Source organism: Neurospora tetraspora, assembly GCF_033439725.1.
Source record: "Neurospora tetraspora strain CBS 560.94 chromosome Unknown B0H65scaffold_7, whole genome shotgun sequence".
NCBI classification, from domain to species: Eukaryota; Fungi; Ascomycota; class Sordariomycetes; order Sordariales; family Sordariaceae; genus Neurospora; species Neurospora tetraspora.
Genome location: NW_026944389.1, coordinates 1,346,614 through 1,367,882, shown reverse-complemented (window position 1 = coordinate 1,367,882; position 21,269 = coordinate 1,346,614). Strand labels below are relative to the sequence as shown.

The following is a 21,269-nucleotide window of genomic DNA, read 5'->3' as shown; positions in this document are numbered from 1 at the left end:
TCTGAATGGTTGGGTTCGCTCGTAAGGCTGCTGTTGAGTAGACCCACTCTGCTTTTGGTGGGGCTGCCGCTCGGGTTGGCGTCTTAAAGAGGTAGAGGTACCTTGCAGAGCTTATAAAAGTCAATTCATTGATGCCCAAACTTGTGTTCTTCATTCTTCTCTTTGCAATGAATGCGAGAATCCCTGGGCATGAACCCCCAAACGACGGGAACAATGTCAACTTGATCTTCCTGGGCATGGATAACCTGTCCTGTCTTTCTGGACTCCTTCTGCCGGTTCGCATTCCGTCCACTCACAGGCACAGAGCCTGGAAGGTGTGGAGGGGCCTGTCCTGGCATGCCTGGATCTCGCTGTCATCGTCAAGTGCCTGTGAAGGGTGGCCCTCAGTGTCATGAGTGAAATTGCAACACAACCCTTCCAGATTCTTACCTAGTGAAGAAATATCTTCTCGTCAGCGGACCACTCACATGTCGAGATTGGGGCCGTCCAAGAGTACCGTGGTATTCGTTCGGGCCGGTACCACGGACAGGTACCATGGACAAGCAAGCAACAGGTCGACATCGTGAACTTGACATGCCCGTTGCCAAGGCACTTGACCCAACGGCTCTTCTGAAACGCGCCGTCAGTATCCATCTGGGCATATCCCGTCCATCGCGGTGCTCAGCCTCAGCCTCAGCCTCCGGTTCCTGGAAATGTTCCTATTCTGGCTCATCTGTTCTTGCTGGTACCTTGCAGTCGTATCCATCCCGTCGGTTCTATCCTCTGGTGGGTCTAGTCCTCGGCGCTATCAGCCTATGGTGAGATCTCCGGCAAGATCTGTTACCAAAAGTTCACCACGCTAACAAATTGCACTTCAGTGGCTTGTACACAGCCACAGCCCTGCAATTTCATTCAACGACCATTTCTTCCTCGAGCCCTTATTGACACCGATATATCGCTCCAAAATACCACTGTTTCATCATTCTTCGATTGCTTTCGAGGATGCCTAGACGTGTGTGTAAATATAGACACTCTAATGGAAGTCTTGAGCTATCATCCTATACGTCAACATACCACATGAAGGTCCCTAACTCGTCTTCACGATATATTCAGTTGATCATGGCTGAGCACATGATCCTTGATCGAACTCAACTGAGCACGATCGACTAATTTTCCATGCATTTGGTAGAAGTTGCGATGTGTGAACTCGGACCAGACAGTTATTCGGGGGACGAAACGAGAAAGCTTGACATATCAGGTTTGTTGCTGATATACTGCCTCATAAGAGACCAACGACTTTCGGGATGAAGATCCAAAGTACATACACACTTGGAACAGTGAACAGCTAGCTGCACAGATAGAACCCAGTATCTTCTACCAAAACGCCACAAACAGCAAAGAGAGTGGGATATCTAACACGCCCAATACAACTTACATGTAGTCCAAAAACGCCTGGCTTTATGAACCCAAACCACAACCATCTGTCAAAACCTTCCGCCCAAGATCAACCGATGACCTCCGCCCTTTCAAACCCCGTCGGCTTCAACGCCGGATTAACCGGTCTCCTCCCCCCTTCGCCCTCCTTATAGTCGCTCACAAACGGATTCGGATCCTCCTTCTGATCCAAATTACTCAGCGTATGATTAACGCCCCTATGCGTCGCCTCGTCCGCGCGGATATAATAAATCAAGTCCTTCATCGTCCTCTTCCCCTCCGGCATGCGCCAATACCTGACCGCCATCTCCGGGATCTCAAACTTTTCATCGGACCACTTTGGCAAGTGCCCCTCCTCGATCTCCCTGATGCACCGCGTGTAGGTATGCACGGCTTCCTCCTCAAGGTAGCCGACGAACCGGTGGGTGATTTTGGGGGAGATCAGGTAGCTGATGAACACGGCGTTGAAGAAGACGCCTTGTGCGCCGAGGATGAGCGTCTTCATGAGCAAGCCTGGTTCGCACATCTTCATGAAGGTGAGGAGGTGCATTCGCTCGTTGTAGGACTCTTCGAGTAAAGTCTCGATCCAGCCGTTGTCTCGTTTGAGTCGCCGGAGGGAGTGCAGGTGCCGGAGCATGCCGGCTACCATGCCGGGAACGCCGGCGATGGATTCGAGGAAGATGAAGCGGACTAGCTATAAAATCGAGAAATTCTGTTAGCAAGTGATGTGCTACTTAATGGCGACTTTCATCATGAATGTCGCAGGGCTGCACAGGACGTACCCATTGGGCTTCTGTCAGAGGTTTATCCGCACTGGTGGCGGTCGTCGGGTGGTTTTTGTCAACTTGCTGTTCTGGACGTATGCCGGTCGCTATATCGGTACCCCATCTGCTCGATGTTAGAACTATCTGCTTCTGCTTCTGCGTCTGCTTCTGCGTCTGCTTCCGCGTCTGCAAGGCTCTTGAGGAGTAAAATGGAAAAACTTCCTCGGGGAATAACCTACCGACAGATCCGAACGAGTTTCCATGCGAGCCAGTCGCCCACAGTTTCGGGTTTCCGGTGCTCGGGAACAACCGAGGTCATCTCTTCCTCAGTCCATCCATGATGAGGCCATGCAGGTGGTGTCTGCCGGATGTATGCCGTCTCTTTGGCTGGGAAGAAGTCCTTCAGTCTAGCAACGCTTGTTGTCGTGAAGCTGCGAGGTGGTGGTGAAGAGAGGTTTGTCTGTGTCGGATGCAAAGAAGTGGTCACTCGAAGACCACCAAGCAGGAGAGGCCGGGTGTGGCAGGTCGATATCAGGGCACGGCTTAGGTGCGCCGCTTGTCCTGGAGCGTAGAGTAGATTTGTTTTGGGGGTGTTCATCGAGAGTATGAAGAGTGATGTATAGATGTAATCTGGCTTGAGGTTTGTGATGGTGGTCCATAAGACAGCACAAGAGACACACGACGTTTATATCATCCTTTCTTACCGCTAGTTGCAGCTCATATCGATGAGCCCTTGGAATACGAGAGCTGACTGAAATCACCGAGTTCGTCCGTCTCTTGTCTCAAAGGAGCAATAGGGGATTCCGACACTACACAAGCGATCCCTAGCTTACGGCATTCGGACAATTGGGAATACCGCCGCGTGCTCACTAACTAGCAAACAAGCGGCCGCTCACGAAGGGAACTCGGAAACCAGATCATCAACCAGGATGGGGATCTCCGTCTCAGTTCTCAAAATGGCAACCGGGCATCTAATTGTGATGGTCAGCTGGATGTTTTTGGTTTGCAGTGTTTTGTTTTGCGGTGTCGGGACCTCCCGGGTGAGAAGCGATAGGGCGCAGTTCCGCAACATTTTCGGGACCAGCCTTATACTAAGTGTAGCGAGCCCCTGAGAAGCGACAGGGCGCAGTTCCGCAACATTTTCTAGAACAAAGACAACCACACAAGACTCGGAACAGTGGTGGTTGGTTGGTTGGTTGAAATGGCAATTTCTTGAATTGTGTACTGGAGCTTCTGCTGACAGTAATAGCGCACGGAGGGAAACGGAACGTCAGTCAAATTTGTGTCATAGGACACTCAGCAAGATCGGGAATTGGCTTGATAGATTCCAGACCTCCAAACTTAAAAAAATTTCTTCGAGCAGTGTTGCGAATGGCTTCATGTTGAATTTCAACTTTGCTGTGACGTTAGTGATAGTTGTCGGTACAGTTTGAGATCGAGGAGCGGTAGGAATAATTGCAAGCCTCCAAATATTATCCCGCGTCGGAAGTGGGGCGTGAGTGCTGTACGGAATATTGACGGCGCAGAGCCTTTCTCAGTGGCCCAAGGATTGGATATCATGTCGAAGCTTAAAGCCTTAGTCTCTATCTAGCTGTTTATGAATTCCTCTCTTCACATGTGTTAACAAACGTCTAACAAACCGCCGTCCTTCGAGGCTGCACCTGGTACATGGCAGAGGGCTTAGGTACCGGATACTCGCTTGACCGAAGCCATAAATATTTCGTGCATATACAAGAAGTCCGAAAAAAAGAGACGACTTCGAGATGCAGTAAAGCATCGAACATATGCGAGTCTTCAAGGTGCAACCGGAGTTGAGACTGAAGGTCTTGGCATGGTATTAAAATCCTAGACGTTGAAGAACCTTGAAGAACTTGTGAAGCGCTGTTTCAGTTCCGAGTCCTATGCTGGTCCTCCTATCAGATTTGCTGGTGATTGATTGATTCTATATATCTGACTCGAGCGCTCTAGTATGGGGGGTTCTGGGGGTAACCTATATTTGCCAAGACCTGTTAAATCAGGTAGCTAGGACTCTGGCATCTAGCTCACATCTGGCTAGAATACCACCCTAGAATTTAATATACCTCCTTACTTACAGACCTCTTTTTCCTCTTTGAGGTCAAAAGTGAAGCTATTTACACATTATTCTCGTTGTTTTATATCCCTAGTCCTAATATTTTATTTAAATCGTCAAAATCTATTTTTTCCAGTATTAGATTATTTCCTCCTCCGTTTCTTTACAGCGGCACCTCAACTATACCTAATAACTCCCTAAATCTCCTATATTCTAGAATATTTAGTGCCTTTATTAGTCTATCTATTGGCATTAACTTCATTTCTAAATATTCGATATTAAAAGTTTTTTTTTTTCGGAAAATCTCTCTTTTTAATTAGTATTTGTAGATATTTACGTGCTTTATTTTTATGTTGAAGGTAGGCGTTTTTTCTATGAATGCCCTAATAGTTTATTAATTATTATAATATAGAGTAGGAATAGGATCCTCTAATAAATTTACCCCTAATATTAATATTAGTTAGTTTATAAAAAGGGTTTCCTTAGCCACCTTTTCGACTATATATAGTTTTATTTTTACTATTAACGTAGTAACTACGATTTATTTAGTTATTCCCTAGTAGATTAAATTATTATATAATTTAATTAAAATTTTTTAGGAACTCTTGTAGTTACTTTTATTATTAGTAAACGAGAGGCGTTAAAAGTAATTTCGAATTTATTACTCTTACCAAAATAGAATACCTATATTTGTATTATTTTTAAATACCGTATAACTTTTTCGCTCGCCGCTAAGTAAGTAGGATTAGGATTGTAATTATATTTAATTAATTTATCTAATAAGAACCCGATATTTGCTCGAATATTAATTATTACATATAGTAAAGAATTTATCTTATTTTAATACATTTATATTTTTATATAATTAGTAGTACTTTTATAAGGAACTAATTCCTTATATCCTATAAGTATTAGGGTAGGACGGTAATTGGATTTGAATAGTTTAATAATGTTATCGATATATATCTCTTAAAATAACTAGACTTTTCCTTAGTTTCAATTACATATAATTTTAATACTTAAAAATTATTAGAATTTATTTCTTCTTATTAAATAATATTATAATTATAATTCTATTATATACTTCTTAACCTCTTCTATTTTATTTTTATCGAATATAAAAATGATGTTATCGATGTAGTATAGTATGAGAATATTGTTTTTTATTATAATATATAGGTCTTTAGGGATTGCTTTAAATCTTATCGATTTGAATGCCCTACTTAGTTTTTATTATTATAGTAAGGGAATTTATTAGAGATTATATAGAGCCTTAATAAGTTTAAGAACTTTCTTAGGTATTTGATGCCTTAGTAGTATATATATATAAATTTCTTTATCAAGGTAAGTATTTACGAAAGGGTTAATTACGTTATATTAAATAAATTTGAAATTAAAGCGAATAGCAAGAGCAATAATAGTACGAAATAATCGATTAATTAGAGTAAACGTATATATATTTGCTCCTATTTTCTTCTATTAATTACCCCTTACGACGAACTTCGCTTTTACTTTATTAAATATCCCGTTTTTATTAAATTTGTAAGTATAAACCTATATATAGTCGAAGATTTATTTGTATTTAAAATAACGGATACTTTTATCAACTTTAATTTATATTTTTATATCTTAATAACTTTTAAAATAAATTTCCTCTACTTCCTTAAATTATTAACCGAATATATATAATATATAATTATTAAAATTATAGTATTTCTTAAGTATTAGAGGAAGATTACGTCGGTATACCTTATTAAAACGATTGTATTTTATAATTAATTTTTCAATTTCCACTTTAATAATTATCTTTTCATTTATTTTAATTATTAGTTAGGCTAATCTACCTACATTAAAAGTAACTTCTTATAATTCTTAATAATAAGAGTATTAATCGATAATTCAGTTAATAGAATAATTAGTATAAAGTACAATTAGTGGGGTAAATAAAAGTGATGGGTATAAACCTATAATATATTCAATAAATATTTTATTATAAATAAATTTTCTAAATTATTATTTCCTATAACCGATTACTCTTATTTTAGAAAACCTTTTAATTCCTTTAATAATCTTCTTAATTTTAATTAAGGAAATTCGACGGGAAAGGTTTAATATTACTATTATTAACGTCGTTTAGTAGTATATAATTTTCGATATAAGATAGTTTAAATATTCCCGAGGGTTAGTTGGCGGGTTTATTTATTTTATTAAGTAGGTCGGTAAATTCTTCTTTAGTAATTTTGAAATCGTTTTTAAATTTTTTAATATTTAAATAGGTAGTAATATTTTCATCAAATATTACATCTTTAACCTAAACGATCCAATTTATATAGGGATTTTATATACAATAGATAGAAGTCGTTAAATAATTAATAAAATACCCAATCTACGCTTTTAAATTGTACTTTTAAAATCTTTACTTTTTCTTTTAAGTAGCGTTTATTATAGTAAATACTTTATACTTATAAATTCGAAGGTAATTTAAATTTAGTTTACGTAATTCTTATTAAATATATTAATTCGTAATATAAATATAGAATCATTTAAAGGGAAATTTCTAATTATATAAGTAACGAAGGAAACGATTAATAAAGTAAACGGCCGTATAAATGATTTTTAGCTATAAATCTTCTAATATTTTTAACTTTAATAATATTATATAGTATTTCTCTTTAATTATACCCCTTGAATATTTTACCTTTTTATTTTATACTTAGGTATTAGGAATAGAAAGTTTAAAAATTATATTATACTGGGCGAATTTATCCTTAATTTTATTATTTATAAATTTATTATTATATTCGACAGTCTTAACATTAATATTATATCAGTATTTATATATTTAAATATAGTTAATTAAAATATTAATTATCGTAATAGCTTCTCAATTTAATAAGTAGTAATCCTAGATTAGTTTTGATTATCGATTGTCATAGGGCTAGAGCCCAGGGGTTAAGCTTAGCTATTGCCAAGCCAGTTGTATACAGCTAGCCGGCGCTAAGGCTAATATACCCCCTCTAGTTGGCTAGACCTACCCGACTGCCTGGCCTACTTGGCCCGTGCGCCGCACTTTAAAACTTTATTTCAATTGTACCCTTCTAATACAATCTTCCTTTCTTACTTTCCTTATCAAATATAGTATTTCAACCTTACATGACTGCTCGCTATACAATACTCTTACAGACTCGTTACATTATATTTAACCCTCGTTTTAAAACGACCTTCATTACTTCTATTATTATTCTCTCGTAGGTACGCCCGAAAGAATTCCCTACCCCATCCACAATATTTCAATAATAGCCGCTCCCTCAAATCGTTTAATCTACGAATTCCTAAGAATACTAACGATAATTCGCCTCTTCGATTGAGTAATTAATCCTCGAAATCTCCAACCTCAAAACCTCGGCTCCCTACGAACCAATACGGAAGCTAATCCTCCCCTACTTCGAAAAATTTTCGGGTAATAAAAAGGACTTCGAAACCTAGGTTTTAAGCGCGTAAATAAAATTCTATATAAATAGGCTAGCTATTAGCGATTTAGAAACGTAGTTTTACTATTTATTTACTTATTTATTACCCGCTATTAAAAAGTTACTCGTTACTTTTATTATTTATAGTTTTCGTTCTCACTATAAATTTATCGATAAATTCAAATTTATATATAGGGATCCCAACGCAGCCATAAGAGCCGGTCAAAAGCTTTACTAATTATATTAAAAGCCCGGCTCTAAGGAATCTATTACGGCCTTCCTCGCCCAATTTGAGGAAATACTTTACTATATTTGTATAGATTCCTAATTTAACGCCACTAAGGTTAACTAGTTTACTACTACTTTAAACTATAATTAGAAGTAACGCCTCTCCGATCGAACCGACGTACCTAAGTAATATTCTTAATTACTTCCCTACTTTAGGAAGTTTAATAATAATACCTTTCTTTTAGCCTCGATATCGAAGCCTCCAGTTAACGATAACAGTGGAAATCCTATAGATACTTCGATCAACGCTTCTATAATAAAAATAAGGAGGAGTACCGAACCCTCCTAGAAATAAAAGAATAAATAAAAGAAAGAGAGTAAATATATAAATTATAGGAATAGCTTTTATTAATTTAAATAATATAAAAAGATGAAAATAAATAACGTTCGAATTAATAGTTTAATTAGGGGCCTAGGCGGTTACAATAATAATAATTAAGAAGATGAGTTTTTAAATTAAATAAGGTTTTATTGAAAACGACCCTAATAATATTAGGGGTAAAGGAATACTACTATATTCGCTGGTTAGTTTGCTACGGTATACTATTTACTAATTAAATAGGTAGGTTATAGAGTAGTACCCTTCGCCGCCCAATTATATTAATAGTGCCTACTTAGACGTACTATTAAAGAGAATAAGTATTATATTTTGTAGGTATAAGAATTATTAAAATTATTCCTTAGCGAAGGAACGAGAGAGTAACTAACTACTAGCAGAAGAAGTAGAGTGATATGAAATACTAGGTAATAGCCTTAATTCTAATTATTTCCGTTACAAATTACTAATATAATACAGTAAAAGAGGGCTCCGGAATTAGGTAAAATCTAAAAATATCCCTTAATTTAGTTTTAGTACTAGGCTATAGTATAATTCTATAAAGGTAGGCGATAGGCGCATCGTCACCAATTTAGGTAGGAGGTAAATAATTATATAACGTTTATTTAGGGGCTCAATGTAAATATTTTTCTTAATATTATTAATTTCTTCCCCGTTTAAATAGGCATTTGGTTAGGTGCGGTTAATTGACTAGATTTTAATTATTTTCGTATATTTAGCTACAATATATTTTATAGGGTAGGCTACGGTACCTTATATTATAAACCGTATTTTCCAAAAGGGAACAGGGGGGTAATATTATAGGGCTAGAGCCCAAGGGTTAAACTCGCTATTACTAAATTAGTTGTATATAACTAGCCGGCGCTAAGGCCAATATACCCCCTCTGGTTGGCTAGACCCACCCAACTGCCTAGCCTGCTTAGCCCGTACGCTGCACCCTAAAACCTTATCTCAACTACACCCTTCTAGTACAATCTTCCTTTCCTACTTTCCTTATCAAATATAGTATTTCAACTTTACACGACTGCTCGCTGTGCAACACTCTTGTAGACTCGTTATATCGATAAATAATTAGAAGAAAGTAATATGATCTTTTAAATTCTAATTTAAAGTCGAGGAAGTCGACGGCGAATTCTTTTTTTAGGCCGTAGCTTCGGTCTTTCGAAACGCAGCTAATTTATCATTTTATTTTTACCATCCTATATACATTATATTTAATTAAAGATATATTATATAGTTGTATTCTATTAATATTTTATAAATAGTTGAATGTTTAAGGATTTAAGTAACTGAACCGCTAATACTATACTTCTATCAATTATTTCGAAAATTATCGCATATATAAATTAATTTAATAATAATACGCTACAAACGAAGCTTTAATAAATAAAAGAGTGATAATTTCAATAATTATTTAATTATAAATAGTATTCAAATAATAAAAGAATAAACTGTTAACCTTCTTTAAATAATTATTTAATAATCAATAATCCTAATAAAAACTTTACCTTTATAATTAAAAATAAGAAACGAAATTAGTAATAAAATTAAGGTAAAAAGCGATTTCCTTTAACTGTAGCTTTAAGAGACCATTTTTACCCTTAATAACAATATTAATTTCCTTAAACCCTTTAATTTCTATTTAAATATTACTAACTTACAAAAAATTATCCGAATTAATATAACGAAAATGAAGAAAATGAATGGTTTTATTAAATATATAAAACAAATTATTTAAATTAAATATTACTAAATTTTTAAAAAAACTAAATTTTATTTTTAACTTTAAATATTCTATTAATTTAGAAAGGTACTTTATGAGTCCGATTCAATTAATCACATTAACACTAATTCTTTCTTTTTAATTTGCTCTTCTTTCTTAGAGAATTTAGTTATTTTTTTAGTAAGCGTTAGATTTTTCGCAAAGTTAGTTTTAATAATACGTTTAATAGAGGAGTATAACTTAATATATAAAGACTTTATATTTAAATTAATATATTAATAATTTTTTAAGAGAATAATGGCCTTTTTAATATGTTTTGTATATTATATTATTACTCTTCTTATACAATTAAATTTCGAATTTATTCGACGGGAGTTTTCTTTTCTTAGTATTAAAACCCTTAGGCTTGTTATTTTTGCCTTCGTAACGAGCGTCCTTATCTTTAATATAATTATAATTTTTATTATTATATTTTTAACTATTATATTCAATATTAGATTATTCACTAACGTTAAAAGTATTCCAATAAATTCTTCCTCTTCCAGCAGCGACCTTACAACTGGTATTATCGATGCTATACCATTTAAAATCCTTATAAACTTTTATATATTTGAAGGTATTAGCAGCTATTTCTTTATTGAATTTCTAAGCGCTATTATATTATTCCAAGCGAACAATCTTAATTACATTAATAAAATTAAAATACTATAAGCTAACAATAAAAATCTTTCCGATTCCCTTATTCTAACTGTTACTTATAGCAGTAGATTAAATTTATAACTAATTAATTTAATTCTTAGATTCTTCCGTAAAGATAGCGACAGTCTTATAATATATTTTCTTTACTTTAATTTAATCGTCGACCGTTTGATAGTTCATTATTTATTTAAAATTTTAATACTATTTATTAATATTATATTCTTTCTTTATGATTCCATTTTATAATTTATAATTAATTAACGATTTTATTTAAATATATACGACTTTATTACTAATTACAGATTCCTTCTAATCTTTTTTATTATCAGGATAGAAATTAATTTTTAATTTGTAAAGTTGTTTATTAATAGAGTCGTCCTCGGTAATAAAAGTGTCGATTACGATTTCATTTCGGTCGTAGTATTTAATAGGTTCTTTATAGTTAGTTCCATTTTTATAAATAACGAATTAGGTATTAATACCGCCGTTAAAATATAGGAACTCTATTTTTATATTATTAATACGGGTCTTTACTTTCTTAATTAAGGGGTAGTAATTAGGATAAGGCTATTTCAGTGCGGAAAGTCTTTTTAATTTTTCTTTAAAGCTAGTCTTTAAAGATATTAAGGATATATTTCGACTAGAATATAAACTCCTATTATAATTAATTATTACTATCTTTAAAATAAGCAACATTTTCTTTCGTTTTAGTAAGCTTTGAGAGGGATATTATAATTCGGTTATTATTTATTATTTAAATATACTAATTATTGTATTAATAGGTTATATATCAGATTGTTAATTGTCAGATTTGCTCGTAATTAATTGATTCTGTGTGTCTAACTTGAGCGCTCTGGTATGGAGGGTTCTGGGGGTAACCTATATTTGCCAAGACCTGTTAAATCAGGTGGCTGGAACTCTGGCATCTAACCTACATCTAGCCAGAATGCCACCCTAGAATCTGACACCTCCAACCCCGCTAACAATTATTTCGCCCACTACCTGAACCACAAGGTGCCTGAACCCTGCTCGCTTTTTCGACTTCTCAGACAGCGATCGGCTTCTCTTTTGCAGTTGGACACAACCACCACGCAAACTTTTCCTCGTCTCGCCAGACATCGTTGTCGCAAAGACCCGTTCGGTTTTCTAGATCATCACTACCAAATCGCAAACATGCCTGGAAAGAAGTGGGGTAAGTCTTCCTCGCTCTGCTTGCCTTTTCCCTCTTTGCGCCAGACGAACCCCGCGAACAGTAGCCGTCGATGGTTGTGGCAAGGCTGCCTGATGCCTGCTCCTGCTTGCGATAGTCTTCGTCACATTGCCATATGCCTCCAGCGCTGGCAGCCCATATATATATATATAAACCAACCAAAGAAACAACTCTTGCGCGTCGACTTTCCTGTTGCGCCACCACCTTATTCGAAACCCAGACTAACTAACCCCTCATCACCACAGACGAGGAAGAGGAGGAGTCTTCCGCCCCCAACTCGCCCGTCCTTGCCCCCGGCCGCCGCCGCTTCGACGATGAGGAGGGTAACGAGAGCGACGTTCTCGACTCGTGGGATGCCGCCGAGGACTCCGAGGTAGAGCGCGAGAAGGCGAAGAAGGCTGAAGAGGCCAAGGCCAAGGCCGAGGCCGAAGCCGCCGCCAACAAGAAGTCCAAGGCGCAGCGCATCGCCGAGCGCCAGGCCGAGCGCGCCCGCCAGCTGGCCGAGGATTCGGATGCGGAGGAGGAGACCGAGGCCGAGCGCCGCGAGCGCCTCCGCCGCGAGCAGAAGGAGTCCGATCTCAAGCACGCCGAGGACCTGTTTTCCGGCATCGGCATCAGTAACGACCGCAAGGTCGTCAGCAAGGGCACCATTGTCCAGATCGACCCCAAGGACCCCAACAACACCATCGACATCTCGACCCTCGCCCTCTTCAACCCCACCACCAAGACCCAGTTCGAGACCCTCCGCACCACCCTCGGCCCCATGGTCGGCAAGCTCTCGCCCAAGCCGCACTACACCCTCTTCCTCCAGGAGTTCGCCAAGCAGCTCGCCAAGGACCTCAAGAGCGACGAGATCAAGAAGATTGCTAGCACCTTGACTGCTCTCAGCAACGAGAAGCTCAAGGAGGAGAAGGCTGCCGAGAAGGGTGGCAAAAAGAGCAAGGCTGCCAAGACCAAGACCTCGCTCGCTGGTGTTGGCCGTGGTGGTGCCATGGCTGAGGCTCACGACACCTACGAGGAGGATGCTTTCGGAGAGTAAGTTGCCTTGAAGTGGAGAGATACCTTTCTCGGATTTGATTGCTAACCCATCTTCTAGTGACGACTTCATGTGAAAGGCTTCTACCGAAAAATCACGATCGTCCGCTTCGTGTGGAAGAGAGGCCTCGAGTCCTCTCTCCCCCTAAAAGGATGTAGAACCATCCTTATCACCCAGTAGAATCCTCATCCCTATCTGGGAGCGTTCAGCGAAGCAAGAAGTAGCGGTTGCGTGTGTTTGATGGCGTGAAAAAAGAAGCATAGACTACCACGACGCCCGCGCAACGGTCATGGCGCGTCCGGCGTCCGGACGCATGGTTCAGTGGCATGATGTCTTGGATTGGATGGGTTAGAGAGCAGCGGGCGTCATTAGTCAGGCCAAATAAAAGGTGGACGAACGCCTCTTGGGGCAGTGATCGAGTCGCGAATGGGGTGGAGGAGGGGAAAATTGGCAGATACCATATAGCATAGGGAAGATTTATGGAGCATTCGATAGTGAAGGCGAGCATTGCGTTCTGAAAGCCTAGATTGCATATTAAATGGGTGTGAGATATGCTGTCGATGTCACTGTTAAGAATTTGATCCTCAACCCCTACTCCAGTAACCATCTCGGAACTTTACACAAGACAAGTGGATATCCAAACCAGTAACACCATATGAACTTTTTGAACAATGTTGTTATACCCTAACCAAAAACACTAAAACTCCGGTGGTGATGATGTGCATCATCAACTAACAATAAAACCCGTACACTCAAAACACCCCGCCTCCCGCCTTTATATGAATCCAGCCAGTAATCATCTTTCCGTCCGGGTCATTAAGAGCGTAAACAGTTCCACCTCCCCTCCCTCCTATCCATAACCATAACCTGTCTGCCTGCCTGCCTGTTTCTTCGTGCGCCTGTTTTTTTTTCAGAGCCATATATGTAGGTATGTATAGTACAGTAAAGTACCGCTTGGAAAGGTTTGATAACCCCCAACAGTAAAGTAGAGAAGAGAGAGAAAGGATAGTACAACTCCGTATCGTCACAAACAGGACTTCTCCTCTATCCGCCTGGTAAACACAGGCCAAAGGTCTATATCGTGAGTGTCATATTCAATGACAGCTCAAACCAAATCCCCCGCCACGCCTGCTAACAACGCATGCACGACCAGACTAACTGTCCAGAGTCCCACGCGCTTGAATCTCCTCACCCGACTTTGTTGATCCTCTACGTTCCTTGCAAAAGCCGAGTAGACTTCAGCACCCAGATCGTCCATCAGGCCACAATCCCAGACGGTCCAGGCCCCGTCAAAGTCCGTCAGCCGCTTGACAATCCGGCAGCTGATGGGGATGTATGTGCGCTTGGCGTTGATGTACGCGACGATGGGCCGCACCAGGGCTTGGTTGACGTAACTCATGTGCGGGTTGTTGAACAACGGAACAGCGGCGCGGACGTCGTTGAGGTGGATTCGAAGGTCCATTACAAGGTAGGAGGGGGTTTCTTCGATAGGGGCTGGCTCCTTGGGGGTCGCGGGAGGGATCAAGGGGGGAAAGTGCTGTTCGGAGGTGGGGAGCTCGTCGTGGTGGCCGGTGAGGTCCATGACAGAGGCAGAGTCGGGGATTGGCCCGCTTTCGAGGGTAGGGCTGTTGGTGTTGGTGTTGTCGGTGTTGATACGGCTGTTGGGGGAGATGTTGCCGTCTAGGATCTTGAGGTAGCGGTTGCTGGTTACCGCTTCTTCCATCTTGTCGTAGAACTCGGCGACGACCTTGCCTAGACCCTCATCGGGGTCCGAGGGGAACATGACGTCGGCGACAATGTCCACGTTGCCTTCGTAAATCCAACCGAATGGACCTTCGACGCCGCGGTTCAGGTGGTCGATCTTTAGTCCATCAATCCGTAGTCTGGAGAATTTCTTCCAGGCCGAGGGAGAACCGAACTCTTCTTGGTGGTGACGGCCGTTGTCTGCTGAGGACACACCGTGGATCTGTCTGGGATGAATGGTGAAAAGTGAGCCATCGAAGGAGCCTGACATATGGTTTGCTGAGAGGAAGTCGTAGAAAAGCCATTGTTTCCGTAGCTGAGGAAGCTCGCAGGAGAAGATGGACACGGAGAAGGGCCGGAAACCGCCCGGTTGGTGGACGGTGACCAGCAAGTCTTCCATCTTGAAGTAATCCAGTTCAAAGTCGCCAGGGTTATGTTCTTGTCTGAAGTCAAGGGGGTTGAGGTCCTCGTTGCCCCAGACAACCGAAGTCCTGTCAACAACGCCTCGGACACCCTTAATTTCGACATCCTTGAGGAGACCCTTTCCGTTCCACCACTTAAGGAATGACAATGCCACGTTCACGGTGTCTATAGTGATGTCGAACTGGGTGTAATTGCCATCGTCCTCTTCCACGGCAGTGCCTTCTTGCTCGGCGGCTTGTTTAGCAGCCGCTGCCTCGGCCGCAGCTTCGGAAGAACCCTTCTTGACGGAAGACTTGAGCTGACCAGGTCTCCGAGAAACGAAGACATTGCGGAAAGTGATGACACCATCTCCCCACTTGGGCACAATAGCCGACTCGAAGACAACAGTAAGTCCAGCAGATTGGGTCAGGTAGTCTCCGATCCACTTGGCCAGCGTTTCCTGGGCAAACACCGTGTTGATAAAGAGGATGATGAGGGAGAAGAAGGTAGTCGTTCCCACAAGAATCCAGACCAGGTGACCGAACAAGAAGAAAGAGACAAACGCTCCCCATTCGTCGGCGTTCCAGGGGCGCATACTCCTGATGGAGAACCACTTGAACCGGACCTTGAGACGTGACCAGAACCCGCTTGCTGCCGCCAGAAGCTCCTCTTTTGTTGGTCGATGGGGCAGATGGGGGAGGTGAGGAAGGTGGAGGTATTTGGACATGGAATCTGCTAGTGATTCATGCTCAGGAGTCGGATGGGGACCAGGACCGGAAGTCGTCTCGGTATGCGGTAGTTGCTGTGGTTGCTCGGACTTTTGCTGAGGAGACGTTGTAGAAGCCTTGGCTTCGGCCTTGGTCTCGTCATGGTCGCCCTTGGTCTCTTTGCCAGAACTTTGATATCGCTTTCCTGCTATACATATCGTTGCGGTTGTGATGTTTCGTATCCTTCGCAAGAGCAGAGCCTGCCGAGCCAGGTGGCTCATTTTTGCCTTTTGCGCGGCATTGCCGGATAGTGCGGACGCCTCTACCGCACTCGTTGGAGAGGGGCTGGTGGTGAGCCCAAGGAGGAGTAGACCTCCGGAGGTACAGCTTCGTCGGACATTATGGGATGGTTGTGACTGTTGATAGTGTAGTCTTTGCGACTTTGTTGCTGGGGAGAAAAAGCGACTTGCGGAAGAGGTAAATTGTCGCGTGCTCTGCTGTTGTCCGTATTGTTGATGTGTCCCAAACAAATTCCAGTGGCCGAGGCCAACGCGGTGACGGCTAAGTAATGGCTGACATGTTGGAAGCAGTATCGCGGCTGTGAAGAGAGTCGAGGTGACGTGAGGATCGCGTATGGAAGACCATAACTGGCGGCCCAGCTGGGTCGTCGTAGCGCTAGAAGACATTGTTGAAATTCATACTGTCGACGGAGGAAGGGACCCTGTTTCTTTTTGCTTTCAGCGACGATGGTGGTGACGACAGCTAGGTGTCGTATCCATGGTCGGTTCTCGAGGGTGAAGATGTTGTTGCTTGGTGGTGGCCGAGTTTAGAATGACATAGGTGGTGCTGCTCTGACCAAGAACCTGGAGTTTGAAAAAGCTGCTGAAAGTGCGTCAATGACGCTAACCTTGTGATTACAGGGATTCCTCAGTGAATGTTAGTGCATGGGCGTTGCGATTGGCAAGGGTCCTAGCGGCCTTAACCACGTCCAGCCAATCGATAAGCTTCGCTCTGGCGCTCTTTTGTGGGCCCACTGCTTTTTGTCAAGAATTTCCCCTCTGCGCTATCAAAACCGATAAACACTAACAAAATTCTAAGAGACCGACGGCGCAAAAGGCAGACCTCGACTCCCAGATCTCCGTAATTCACGACTGCAACCCAGCATCCCGACACCACTTCCCGTCGCCCGTCACCAGTCTCTCCTCCGCCAATTCTTCGATAGATTCTGTCATCCCTCTTGGCTCGCCGATTTCCGAGAATACTATCGCCGACTTCTACAAACAACTCGACTCAACACCTTGACGATCACCCACCGATAATCACATCTCGCCCAATATGCCTGCGCCAACAGCACTTCGTCAGCCCGTCGAGGCTCCCACCGCCCAGATCCCCATCCAGACCGAGCAAGAGGACGAGCTCATTCTCGACGTCAACGAGGCCGCCAACCTCACCGATCCCAGCGCCGCCGCTCCCCCTTCCAACGACCAAGATGTGCAGATGGCTGTCGACGAGGAGGGCCGCCCCCGTTTCGCCCCCGGCCAGGACGTCCAGATCATTCGCCGCGCAGAGACCAGAAAGATCGGCATCCCGCCAAACCGCATGTCGGCTCTCAAGGCCAACTGGACCAAGATGTGAGGGAGAAACTACGGGAAACATGTGAATATTTGGGCGGCAAGGAAGACTGACTGTTTTCAATCAGCTACCCCCCACTCGTAGAGCACTGCAAGCTCCAAGTCCGCATGAACATCAAGGAGAAGCGCGTCGAGCTCCGCTCCAGCAGACACACCACCACCCCCGAGTCCCTGCAGATGGGCGCCGATTTCGTCTCCGCCTTCGCCATGGGCTTCGACATTGACGACGCCATTGCCCTGCTCCGTCTCGATTCGCTCTATATCCAGTCCTTCGACGTCAAGGATGTCCGCCAGACCCTCGGCCCCGATGCTTTGGGACGTGCGATTGGTCGTATTGCAGGCAAGGACGGAAAGACCAAGTTTGCGATTGAGAACGGTATGTTTTACTGGAGGAGGAGAATTGAGGAAAATGCACAGAGATGCTGACAAGATGGAAAACAGCCACAAAAACCAGAATCGTCCTCGCCGGCTCCCGCGTCCACATCCTCGGCGCCTTCGAGAACATTGGCATGGCCCGCGAGTCCGTCGTCTCCCTCATTCTCGGTCACCAGCCCGGCAAGGTGTACAACAACCTCAGGATCATTGCCTCGAGGCAAAAGGAGAGATTCTAAGCTCTCTCTTTCACGAGAAGGCAATTATCGTTTGTGTCAAATGCTGTTGCCGCTATTTTCACCTAATGAATGGTTCACGCGCGGGGTGGTGTACGGTTCAGTCAACAAAAATCGACGGTTTTTTTATCACATAAGGGAACGGAGGTGGCATTTCGGGAGCTACACTTAAAAAGGGTTCTGGCGTTCAGGAGTCGATTTATGCTTTTGTTTTGAAGTCTGGAGGATCTGAAATGGACGATCCAATCAATCATGCTGGAGATATCTACGAAGGTGTGTGGAAAAATGGGAAGAGGAGACGGGATATTGGGGAGCTACCGCCTTGCGATTTTTTCAATGTGTGGTTATGATCTATACCCGGGGGGGACGAAGTGAGAAGAGAATTAAAGGCATTTTACAACAAAAAGAGCGAGTCCGTGTGCGTTTTGTCTAGCAACGTGAAGCGAAAATCACGTCATAAATGTTCGTAGATACTGAGTTGCTGATCAGACAGAAGTGGGCTTCATAACCTGGGGGGGCAGAATTTCAGGCCATGATCACAAATGCTTTTGAGGAAATAGTGAAGAGTTCGGACATGATAAAGTGAATTCGGCTACTACTACATGATTCTCTGACAAATACTAAACAACCACATCCTGAGTGTCCCCTGTGATTATATCACACGGAGCTAAACGAAAAAAAGATGTCTTCTGTGCCCTATATCCGGTGAGGTTTCATGTAGAAGTTACGTTATCTAATCAAGAGACAGTGAAGAGCAGCAATTGTAGTAGAAAGCGACTTCATAAATAAGGTATGGGCATCATTATGAATAGCTAATACCTTCGCGCCCCCAAGCCATGTTGACCTGGCAAACGCGAATCTGATCCGAATCCTTAGAAACTCCCCAGTGATGTTGTGTCCCATCGTTAAAAGATATACTCTGAAAATCCCGCCTCCCAACTCCTCCAAAATGGTAATATTCTGCAAACGGCAACTAGACACAAAGCAAGTACATAGAGCAAGGTGCTTCAGGCCGAATATCACTTGATGTAGACCTCGAACTGGTTGGTCTCGTCCCTCTCAATATCCATCGCTCCAACGAGCATGTTCTCCCTCAGTTCCTCGCCATCAAACTGTATCACAACAGTCTGCTCCGGCTTAATATCTCTCTGCTTCCGGAAAACTTGCACCATGGTACCCACCGGCGTGTCCTCATAGACCGCAATCTTGAGCGGCTGCAAGTCCTTCGCCTTGAGAACCACCCTAATCTTGGTCTTTTTGACTTCAGCAGCCTCGCTTCCACCTCGCGACATCCCATTGGCACCAGACGCACCAGTTCCGCTTTGCTGATCTTCCTCCTCATCATCATCAATCAGCCCCAACTCCCTCTCCCTCCGCCTCTTCTCCTTTGCAAGTTCCTCCTCGTAAAACTCCTCGTGCCAAACCTCCAGCACGAGCCCGGGATTCCTCCCCTGGATGACATATCCATCCATAGCCTCTCTACTAGTCATGGCCCCAGGAGGCAGCTGCAAAACGCCATTCGCATCCACTTTGACGCCCAGCGAAGCTATGGTGCTGTTGCTGTAAATTCGGTTCCCTTTAAACGTCAAGAACAGCTTGCCCAATATCTCTTCTGGGATTTCGCAACCGTTGATCACCTGCTGTCGGATCCACGTGTCTAGGATCAGCTTCAGGCCCTGCTTCATCCGTCGCCGCGCAGTAAGCGGCTTGGTGTGCGGCATTCGGGAAGTGACTAGAACGTCGATTGTCCAGTTGGCCTGGTCGGCTTCTAGCGCGGCGGCTTTGGTGACCCATTTGGCGAAGTCATCGTCGTCGTCGGCCTTATCGGCGACGGTGGCGGCTTCATTATCTGGGTCGGCTGCGGATGATGCTGGTGGTGGGGAGGATGAAAAAGAAGCGGAGCGCTTCTTGGGACGGACTTCGGAGACTTCGAGGTCCGAGTCGTTGTCGGAGTCGAGGGCGGCGGATTGGAAGGGTCTCCGCTTGGATGTGGAGGAGGCGCCGGGGAGGTTGAAGGATGTCTCGAAGCCTTCCAACGGCGAGCTGCCGCGCTGAGTGGCCCGGGTGCTGCGGCCGAGCGCGGTGGGTTTTGAAGAGAAGCGGTCGGGGTTGCGACGCTTGGAGTGCGGGGAGTAGAGGTCATCCTTTCCGTGGTCGTCTTCGTCGTCGCTAAAGGCGAAACGTTTCTTGGATGGTGTCCCCAACTTTCGTGGTGTGGTTGAAAGCGGCTTTCTTGGAGTCGGTACTCGGGCTTTGTCGGGTCGTACGATCTCTTTGCCTTTGCCCTTGACGTCCATAATCAAGTCATCATCGTCCGAGTCAACGCGCGATGCAGACGTTCTGCTTGGTGCTGATACGCTGGAAGAGCTGGCGCCGATAGGTGCTTCATTGTCACCTTCGGCATTGGACGACACCCTCCTTTTCTTGTTGACATGTCCTTCCTTTGGCGACTCGGAAGGCTTCACCTTTTCTTCTGATGATGCCCGCTGCAGATCCTCCAGGACCATTGGGAAGACGTCCTTGGATCGCCGAAAGAAGGCGAGAGGGTCATCTTCGTCAGAATTGTTCTCTGGCGCATGGCTTGGGGGTGGCTCGTTGACTGGTGTGCGTGCAACGGTGCGCTTGAAGGGCAGCGCTCTCCTTTTCTTTGGTACGTCAGTTGCCGTGTCCATGGTGGGCAAATGGTGATGTGGTATGTTTAGACAAAGAAATGAGAGAGTGAGGTGAGGTGCGCAGTGATGTTTCGCAAACCTATGTAGATGCGGTTCGGATGCGCAGAGAAAACGAGAAAGTGGGATGACCAACAGGGTGGTGATGGATTGTTGTCGAGGGAGAAGTAAAGGGTCGGTTGTTGATTGTTTTCGGGGTTTGTTTATAGTCGCGTCGAAAATTCGGACGTGCAGGTTCGTACAATGATTTTCGTCTGGCTGTTAGGTTGAAGATATCGTGAATCAAAGAAGACGAGGCTGGACAAAAAAAGAAGGCGTTGATGAATGTTATAGTGGGGCAAAATGCGATCCGCTAACGGCAGACCATCCGAACTTTGCTGGGCGACGCACAGTGTGGTCGCTAAACAGACAGCGCGGCGGGGGGTGGGGGACCGCAAGGCTGGGCCGGTCTGGAGAAGGTGGGTCTTAGCCGAGGTACCTCTGACACTGCCGAGTGAC

At 43.2% G+C, this 21,269-nt stretch overlaps 5 protein-coding genes across 5 annotated transcripts; 2 read left to right on the top strand and 3 right to left on the bottom strand.

Annotated features, from left to right (window-relative positions):
- Nucleotides 1-1,316: 1,316 nt before the first annotated feature.
- Nucleotides 1,317-2,940, bottom strand: B0H65DRAFT_287496 (mitochondrial alternative oxidase). Its single transcript, XM_062822963.1, has 3 exons — nt 2,417-2,940; nt 2,196-2,301; nt 1,317-2,107 (listed from the first exon to the last, which is right to left on the bottom strand). Exons 1-3 carry the CDS (start codon nt 2,773-2,775, stop codon nt 1,484-1,486), a joined length of 1,089 nt encoding a protein of 362 aa, XP_062678369.1. The 5' UTR covers nt 2,776-2,940; the 3' UTR covers nt 1,317-1,483.
- Nucleotides 2,941-11,741: 8,801 nt separating this feature from the next.
- On the top strand, nt 11,742-13,152 carry B0H65DRAFT_287435 (translation initiation factor eIF3 subunit). The gene is made up of 3 exons (XM_062822961.1): nt 11,742-11,957; nt 12,221-13,010; nt 13,072-13,152. Exons 1-3 carry the CDS (start codon nt 11,939-11,941, stop codon nt 13,085-13,087), a joined length of 825 nt encoding a protein of 274 aa, XP_062678368.1. The 5' UTR covers nt 11,742-11,938; the 3' UTR covers nt 13,088-13,152.
- Nucleotides 13,153-13,867: 715 nt separating this feature from the next.
- On the bottom strand, nt 13,868-16,754 carry B0H65DRAFT_287437 (uncharacterized protein). The gene has a single exon (XM_062822962.1). The coding sequence runs from the start codon at nt 16,547-16,549 to the stop codon at nt 14,117-14,119; it is 2,433 nt and encodes an 810-aa protein (XP_062678367.1). The 5' UTR covers nt 16,550-16,754; the 3' UTR covers nt 13,868-14,116.
- A 444-nt stretch (nt 16,755-17,198) lies between these two features.
- B0H65DRAFT_432624 (uncharacterized protein) lies at nt 17,199-18,105 on the top strand (the record flags this gene model as incomplete). The annotated part of the gene is made up of 3 exons (XM_062825019.1): nt 17,199-17,494; nt 17,563-17,870; nt 17,936-18,105. The coding sequence occupies 3 exons, from the start codon at nt 17,199-17,201 to the stop codon at nt 18,103-18,105; spliced, it is 774 nt and encodes a 257-aa protein (XP_062678366.1).
- Nucleotides 18,106-18,672: 567 nt separating this feature from the next.
- Nucleotides 18,673-21,159, bottom strand: B0H65DRAFT_475122 (ubiquitin-2 like Rad60 SUMO-like-domain-containing protein). Its single transcript, XM_062827288.1, has one exon. The coding sequence runs from the start codon at nt 20,772-20,774 to the stop codon at nt 19,122-19,124; it is 1,653 nt and encodes a 550-aa protein (XP_062678365.1). The 5' UTR covers nt 20,775-21,159; the 3' UTR covers nt 18,673-19,121.
- Nucleotides 21,160-21,269: the final 110 nt, after the last annotated feature.